Source organism: Brassica napus, chromosome C8 (assembly GCF_020379485.1).
Source record: "Brassica napus cultivar Da-Ae chromosome C8, Da-Ae, whole genome shotgun sequence".
In the NCBI taxonomy this organism is placed as follows: Eukaryota; Viridiplantae; Streptophyta; class Magnoliopsida; order Brassicales; family Brassicaceae; genus Brassica; species Brassica napus.
In genome coordinates, this window is record NC_063451.1 from 5360915 (window position 1) to 5369984 (window position 9070).

A 9070-nucleotide genomic window follows, 5' to 3' on the forward strand; every position below is an offset into this window, starting at 1 on the left:
ATACATTATTAAAATAAATAAACATAAATTTTTATAGCATAATTATTATTTTTAAGAGAAAGTAAAATATTTTTTATTTATTAATTATTAGTTATATTCAAAATTGTTAACATAATGAAAAGTTATTAGTTATATTTAAAATTGTAAAGACTTTTAAAATATATTAGAAATATGCATCGATGTAAGAAAAGTAAAATATAGTTTCATTTATACAATTTCAATAAACCTATTAAAAAAGTTAGTCAACAAAAAAAGGGAAGCTGAATATTAACACAAAAACTACATAAATAATATTAATGATTAATATATTATTAAACTAAACATTTAAAAATTTAAACAAATATTAAAAAGTATAATAAAAGTCCCGCCCGTAGGGCGGGCCGACCCTAGTATACTATATTATGATTATAAATGGAATAATATATTACACAAAACTAATGTTTATCTTTTCCAATTCAATCAATTATCTGACTATATATCTTCTTAAACTCATAAACTGACAAATGCACTATTTGTTCAAAATGGGGACACTTGAACAAGGCTTGCAAAGCTAAGATTAAGTTACTCACGAGAACAGATACAGTTGTGGTGGAGAAAGATACTACAGAGAATAATGAAGTTCGGGTTGTGGAGGAAACAGACGCAGTTGTGGTGGAGAATGGTGCATTGAGTAGTGATGCTAGCAGTGGGAAAGGCATTACACCAGAGAAACAAACTGAAAATGTGAAGAATGTAGAAGCAGGAAAAACTGTAGAGTGGAACAATCGAGATGAGACTCTTGCCCCAGCTACTAATGACTTGGTGGAAAAGATAAAAGAGAAAGAAGATATAGAAGAGGAAGAAGATAAGTGGTTGGATGTCTCACCAACTAAACAATGAAGATCAGGGAGCAAATCCTTATCTTCACCAGAAATGGTGGTTTCACCATCAAGATTTGCAGTGTTAACAGATGAGGAAAACAGAGAGGACCAAACAGAACCAATTGGAACTAACCTGAAAATTAACAAAGAGAAAGAAGAAGGAGAAATTTTAGAAGAATCCGCAGAGGCATCTATTGATAACTCAGAGGATGAAACTGAAGTAAGCGAATCACGCAACCACAAGGCAGAAGAACAAGTTAAGCAAGGTGAGAGAGCCCTTCGTTCAACTCTACATCGACTTACAAAAACTCAAATCAAGCAAGCTAAAGACACCGTGGCAACTAAGGAATCTATTCCTAATGCTACTGGTAGAAAACGTCCCTCCAAGAAGAAATAATGTTGGGATTCTTCTGGAATATCCGTGGTTTCAACAAACCAATTAAACATACGGTTGTCAAGAGATGGATTCATAATCAAGGGTTTCAATTTGGTGCTATATTGGAAACCCGTGTAAAGGAAGGAAAAAGCGAGAGGGTATTAAACTCAGCATTCAAGGATTGGTACATGATGTCAAATTATGAACATAATCCTTTGGGGAGAATATGGCTATTATGGAGGCAAGAAGTTCGGGTTACTCCGTTCTACAAGAGTGATCAACTGATCACAGTTTCAGTACAGTTACAAGAGAATGCTGAAGAGTTTTTCTACACAGCTGTATACGCTCACAACACAGAACAGGAAAGAAAGGAGCTCTGGAGTGATTTAAAAAACCACCAGAACTCGCCAATCATCAGAAACCAAGCATGGATAGTTGTAGGAGATTTCAATGAAATCCTTGACGTAGAAGAACATTCAATGCACGATCAGAGATCCACAATAACCTCAGGGATGCATGACTTTCAGAGCGCAACTCATCATTGTAATCTGTTGGATCTTACGTCCCATGGCCCTCCATACACATTGACAAACAAAAGAACTGAGGGGCTAATCTCTAAGAAGCTAGATCGTGTGCTGGTAAATGACAAATGGTTTCAGTTATTTCCTCAGTCTTACAATGTTTTTGAGGAAGGTGGATGCTCTGACCATCTGAGAAGTCGGTTTCATCTTACTGAAACAAACCGACCGAAAAGACCATTCAAATTCGTGAATGCTATTGCTGAGCTAGAAGGGTTCCGACCTCTTGTCGCACAACACTGGCAGGAAACAGAACCTATCTTTCTATCTACCTCATCTCTATTCAGGTTCTCAAAAAAGCTAAAGGCTCTGAAACCAAAAATCAGAGTGTTAGTGAAGGAACGCATGGGTAATTTATCTCTAAAAGCAAAGGAGGCATATGATGATCTTTGTGTGAAGCAAGAAGAGAATGTAAGAAATCCATCACCTCAAACTCTTGAAAGAGAGAACACAGCTCATGCTCGCTGGGAACATGTCTCTAGACTAGAGGAAGGTTTCCTGAAACAAAAATCTAAGTTGCACTGGTTGAAGGTGGGGGATAGAAATAACAAAACATTCCACAGAGCTGCTACAGCTCGAGAGGTGCAGAATTCGATAAAAGAAATCACATGTGGAGATGGGCGTGTAGTGAAGGAACCGGATGAAATAAAGCATGAGGCTGAATCTTTTTTTCCGTGAATTTCTTCAGCACAAACCAGAGGACCTTGAAGATATTGAGGTAAACACCTTGAAATCTATCCTATCATTCAGATGTTCCACAGCTACGCAAACTATGCTGACCACAGCAGTAACGGCAGAAGAGATTACTAAAGTGTTATTTAGTATGCCGAATGATAAGTCACCAGGACCAGATGGGTACACAGTTGAGTTCTTTAAATCTGCATGGTCTATCATTGGAGCAGAGTTCATTACCTCGGTTCAATCTTTCTTTGTCAAAGGTTTTCTCCCCAAAGGAATGAATTCCACCATTCTAGCTCTGATACCGAAGAAAACAGTCTCTCGGGAGATGAAGGACTATCGCCCTATATCATGCTGCAATGTTATCTATAAAGTGATTGCAAAGATCATTGCTAATAGATTGAAAGCTACTCTCCCAGAGTTCATTGCTCTAAACCAGTCAGCTTTTGTGAAAGGTCGTTTGCTCATTGAAAACCTGCTACTTGCTACCGAATTGGTGAAAGACTATCACAAGGATAGCATCTCATCCAGATGTGCTCTGAAGATAGACATATCCAAGGCTTTTGATACAGTTCAATGGAGTTTTCTTCTGAAGACACTTGAAGCAATGGACTTTCCTGATACATTCATACAATGGATCTCACTATGTGTAAACAGCATCTTTTTCAGTTCAAGTGAACGGTGAGTTGGCGGGTTATTTTCAAAGCGCGAGAGGGTTGAGGCAAGGATGCGCTCTATCACCATATCTTTTCATCATCTGTATGAATGTGCTATCGAAGTTATTGGATAAATCAGCAAGTGATCACAACCTCGGTTACCACCCAAAATGTAAGAATATTGGTCTTACTCATCTGAGTTTGGTGATGACATAATGATCTTAACAGATGGAAGAACAAGATCAATTGACAGCATCATTGAGGATTTTGATTACTTCGGGAAGATTTCTGGCCTAAAGATTAATATGGAGAAGAGTACTATCTATTATGCTGGGATGCAGGAAAATGTAAGACAGCAGCTAGAGCAGAGATACAGGTTTAGCTCGGGCACCTTACCTGTAAGATATCTGGGACTACCATTGATGACACGAAGAATGAGCAAGTCAGATTATGCTATTTTGATAGAGAAGATCAGGAACCGTATCAACCATTGGACAAATCGATCCTTATCACTTGCCGGTCAACTCATTTGTTCAGTGATTCTCAGCATGGTAAACTTCTGGATGTCTAGTTTCATTCTGCCAGGAGCTTGCATTAAACAAATCAATAGTATATGCTCTGCTTTCGTTTGGTCAGGGCCAAGTCTGAGTACTTCTAAAGCTAAGGCTTCGTGGGAAGTGATTACAAGAGAGAAGAGTAAAGGGGGTTTGGGATTTCGATCTCTAAAGGAGTTGAATCAAGTCTGCTGTCTAAAGTTAATGTGGCGATTACTATCCTTTCAACCATCTTTATGGACTCAATGGATTCAATCCTATTTGATGAAGAGAAAATCATTCTGGTCAATAAAGGAAACAACAACAACAGGCTCATGGATGTGGCATAAACGGTTGAAACTTAGGGATAAGGCAAAAGACCTACAAAGAATGAAGATAGGTGATGGAAGAAAAACCTCGTTTTGGTATGATTCTTGGTCAACAATGGGCAGACTTTATGATCTTTTTGGATCACGAGGATGTATAGATATGGGCATTCCTTCGGAGTCTACGGTAGCAATGGTCATGACCACGCAGAGACGCAGACGTCACAGAGCTGACATACTGAATGAAGTGGAAACCATTATTGAAGATCAAAGGAGTAAACTGCTGAATGAGGATGATATATCTCTTTGGAAGCAACCAGATGGTAAGTACAGACCGGTTTTTAAAACTAAATTCACTTGGGAAGTGATTCGAAGGAAAGAACAGAGGGTTTCATGGTGGAAAGGAATCTGGTTCAAGCACCATACACCAAAGTACGCTTTCTTCCACTGGATAGCAATCCACAATAGACTTGCTACTGGTGATAGAATGCAAACTTGGAACAGAGGAGTCAACTCAGCTTGTATTCTCTGTCGTGCGTCGCAAGAAACAAGGGATCATTTGTTTTTTGAGTGTAGCTACTCGTCTGAGGTGTGGTCTCTTCTTATGAGTGGACTATTACAGACCTCTTTCACTTCGAAATGGTCTGAGCTTTTGGTTTTAATCATGGATAACATCGGTGATTTTCTCACGAACTTCCTCACTCGTTATACACTGCAAGCCGCCATTCACTCAATTTGGAGAGAAAGAAATGAAAGAAGACATGGTGCAATAGCCACTCCGGCAAGGGAACTTGGAAAACTCTTGGATCGTCACGTAAGGAACCGATGCTGCTCTATTCAACAATTGGGAGATTAAAACTATGCTGAAAGCTTATCCCGGTGGTTTGCCACTAGATTATTTTTCCTTTGAGTTCTTTATAAACAATGTTGAAAGTGTGCCAACTTTAAAAAATGATGCACTTGTTGTAAAAAAGCTATTTTCTTTTGAATAAATTTAACATATATTCAAAAAAAAAAAAGATAAGATGATTCCAGAGATTTCATATGAATCAAAAACCATAAACCAACTACTTCCTGTATAAGTCAAATAACGGCTTCCTATGGCTTCCTACGTCACTTTTTATTAATATAAATCCAACTTAAAGGTAACTGTTTTTTTATCAAAGATAAACATAACATGATTTTAGACACAGTTATAATAGTCAGTTTTTTAAAAGTAGGTCCAGTGGTTAAGAGTGATTCTATTTTAATAATATTGATATCTAACTACGTAAAGTATATGTTATGCATGATAACATCCATCAACGTAGTTAACATCACGAATTAAATTTCATTCATCCAAAAGCTGATGTAGATATGAGATACCGTTTAAATATCTTTTTTCATCAGTTAAAATATGATCGACCCGACCATAATTTAACTAAAATTAGAGGACCGGTACCGAACCCGGTCCAAACCGTGATATTTTAGGTATCCGAATATATCTGAACAAGATTTAAATACTTAAATATATTAGTTATTTTCAAAATTAATATCTAAAAAAATATACAAAATATATAAGACATTTTTAGGTTGTCAAAAATACTTGGAAATATAATACAAATAGTTATAAATACATGTTTAAAATAGCTAAACAATACTTATAATACCTAAATACTTAAAATATCTATTAATTTCATAACCAAATATTTAAGTTAAACCAATTTTTATGTTAAGTTTAAGTATTTTGGCATACATTATTAAAATTTATATGTTATATATTATTTTGTTTTTATATTTTTAAAAATTTAAGTATATATGAACTTTAATTTTAAAAAAAAATTAAATAGGTTATTCGAACTCAAATCCGAACCAAACCTTCATAGATCTGAATCGAACTAAATGGTACTCGAATGTCCACCTCTAATCAAATGTAAAAAAGGTTATTGATAACAAAATATATATTGTTTATAATATTTAAGTACAATATATTTTGAAAAAATTTACTCCCCGCAGGACGCATGTTATAATCTAATCAGATATGTAATTTTGATTAATTGAATATATAATCATGTTTTATTACGTTAGTAATTTTGCCAACAATTTTAAACAATTGCCGACGCTTTTGAGTCCTTTATGGATGCCTTCCACTTTTTTTTCCAACTCACTGATTCTCTTCTCCGTAGTCGATGCCGTGCCTTGGTGTCGAAGGGCCAAAGGCGAAAATATTTTTTTTTTCTCCAGAAATTAGTAATGAACATTTCACATATATTTAATATATATAAATATCTATGAAGAACCAAACATAAAATTTCTTAAAAATTATATAAGCTATTAAGTTTTCTCAACAAAAAGTAAAAACATATATACAAATATTCAGAATTATCTAAGACGATTTGTAATATTTAATTAAATATATAGTATGTTGATTTAGATAGGCTAAACTAAAAGGCAACTTAAAAATGTATTATAAAAGGATTGCAAATAAAACTACATGAGCTAAGATTGATATACCTCTAAACTCCTCCGTAATCAACCTCAACTTCTTCCAATGAATCCAACTCTTGTATTATTGATTAACCAAGCAATCACAACCAGGAAACTAGTCTCAAGAGCTATTGAAATCAGTCACCAGAATGACATATACGATCAACTGTCTAATACAAATCTTCCATAGGTTGCACACTAATTTCTCAGTTCTAAATGCATAAGACGACAAGAGAGAAGAAACAATCTATTCAAAACTTCCGCTTCCTCTAACAGCAAACCTTCTGATTCAACTTTACATGTCAGCATTTTCTCACTTCTTCCTTTGACCCGCGTGGCCGAACGCATCATCTTCTTCAACCTGGAATGGTTAAGAACATTAGTTCATGTAAGTGCACCAAGTCAAGATAGATAGAGGGAGACCTGTTCCAAGACCAAGCCTTTAAGTACTATCTCCATGTCACTGAATGCTCTATCGTTCCAAGCGTTGCCAACTCTACGGGATATCATGCCTTCAAAATCTTGAATTGGGTTTGCATATCCAGATATCGTAGAAGCCTTTCTCAACTGCATTTAAAGTCACATGTGAAAGCATTAAGAATGATAGATTAAGTCAGGTTCTTTGCTGAATTCAAGATAAAAAAAAAAAAAGAAGTTAAACATGTGATGCAGATTTCTATTATACTATAACCAGATTAGGTTGTTGATTACCTGAGCGAGCTTACACCATCCGCTATTAATGTCACTCACAGAGAAAGCCTTGTCTTCCAAAACGGGGTCTACCACAAAGATGTTCTGCAGGGTGATGTTAAGATAGATTAGAAACTGAGAAACAGAGTAAAAAAACAGATATCTATGTAGAATAAGAACATCAAACCTTTGTAAGAATCATTACTGCACCATCTGGTGTGAAAGTTTTGACGTTTGACAAGAATTGAGAACCGAGATTGTGGTTTGCAACATTTGATGTGGTAGTTGTAGACGTGGTGGACTCTTTGCCTTGATTCTTATCCCTTTCTCCACTGCCTTCACCTTCCCCTTGAGCATCATCACTAGAGTCGGGAGCCTTTGTCTTTGTCGTTTTTGAAGATGGTCGAGCAGGTTTTGGTTCTTTGGGGGTGACTATGTGTGAAAGGCAGTACAAGGAAAGGCCTTTGTACAGAAACTGATATAACCTCCACTCACCATGTCTTTCTTTCTCCGATTTCTGATTCGTACGGAGGTTATGAGTAGTGGATCTAATATACTGCTGGTCAAAGGGTATCAGTTTGTGATGCTGTGCATGCCACTGGCAGTCCATACCAGACTCAGAGGTCAATCTCTTGTGAAATGGAGGAGGTTTAGCAAAGAAGAACCAATCCCGGCTTGTGTAAGTTGGTACGTAGCTTCGCCGGAAGACATCTCCCGTCTCCCAAGGAACCTTGGAGAAAACAAGGTCTGTATCCAGGGTTGGAATCCCAGAATCAACTCCATCAAGTTTGAGAAGGAGGCAAGCAAACGACAAGGGTTCTCTTCTGTCCTTTTCCAAGCCATCGTAAACTTGGTATGCCTTTGTTTCAGAGGAGGACCATAGTTCAGAGAACTGGAGATGGTTGCTACAGCAGTAATAGACCTCTTCTTGAGGAGACTGAAGAGCTACTTCACAACCAAACAGGGCACACCTGTCTCTGAAGTTACTAGGACATGTGTATTGCCGTTGATGGTACCTTGTGGTTGAGGTTCCACAGCTTGTGGTGGATCTTGTATTGCTTCAGCAGCTGCTAATGGTTCTGCAGGCTGATTTAGATCAAACAGCTGCAAAGAAAAATGAATGAAACTAGCTCAATCAATCCTTAAAGCTTGCGACGAGGAAGAGGAGACATAACAAAGTAACCTAATTCAGGTCTGAACCGGGTCAATGACCGACCGAACCAGTTTTTCGACCATTGATTAAACCGGAACAAACCGCAATTCAATTGTCAAAACCTGTCGAAATCAATAACCGGAACAAAGAATCTACGCGCCAAACTCCATCGATATCATATTCGCAACCTTAACGAATCCCTCACCAACAAATCCTAATCGAATCCTTGTCCACTCTAAAACCTAATCGAACAATTCAACATTCAAATCTTGGCTACAAAAACCTAATCGAACAATTCAGGATTCAAATCCTTAGCTACAAAAACCTAATCGAATGAACATCTATGAATCGATCGATAAACTCACCAAACACCTCCTCTTCTTTGGAGTAGCTGAATCCATGGCTTGGATTAGAAGTAAATTGAGGGAAAAATCGTGGTGGCTCTGAGGAGAAAATCTGCAGAGAGTACAACGATTTGTGAAGTAAGTAACCGTTTTGTTTCGGTGCGTCTAATGGGGAGGGAGATACAAGAGGGAATGATTTTGTATCTTTGGAAATTTCCTAGTGCTTTTTTTTTTTTTTTTTAAGAAATTAAATGGATGATCGTAACATATTGCCAATCCTACAAAGTTAAACCATACCATCATTGGTTTTAACTAAACCGATTCTAACCATTTAAACCAAATAATTGCATAACAAATTAAACGTTATTGCAAATATATATAATACCTTGCATTCTGATATAAAATATTAA

At 36.7% G+C, this 9070-nt stretch overlaps 2 protein-coding genes across 2 annotated transcripts; one reads left to right on the top strand and one right to left on the bottom strand.

Moving 5' to 3' along the window:
- Window positions 1-1256: 1256 nt before the first annotated feature.
- Window positions 1257-2492, top strand: LOC106454212. Its single transcript, XM_013896369.1, has one exon. The coding sequence runs from the start codon at window positions 1257-1259 to the stop codon at window positions 2490-2492; it is 1236 nt and encodes a 411-aa protein (XP_013751823.1).
- A 4045-nt stretch (window positions 2493-6537) lies between these two features.
- Window positions 6538-8898, bottom strand: LOC106452574. Its single transcript, XM_013894725.3, has 5 exons — window positions 8682-8898; window positions 7351-8267; window positions 7185-7268; window positions 6897-7040; window positions 6538-6834 (listed from the first exon to the last, which is right to left on the bottom strand). Exons 2-5 carry the CDS (start codon window positions 7771-7773, stop codon window positions 6787-6789), a joined length of 699 nt encoding a protein of 232 aa, XP_013750179.1. The 5' UTR covers window positions 7774-8267; window positions 8682-8898; the 3' UTR covers window positions 6538-6786.
- Between the last annotated feature and the right edge of the window lie 172 nt (window positions 8899-9070).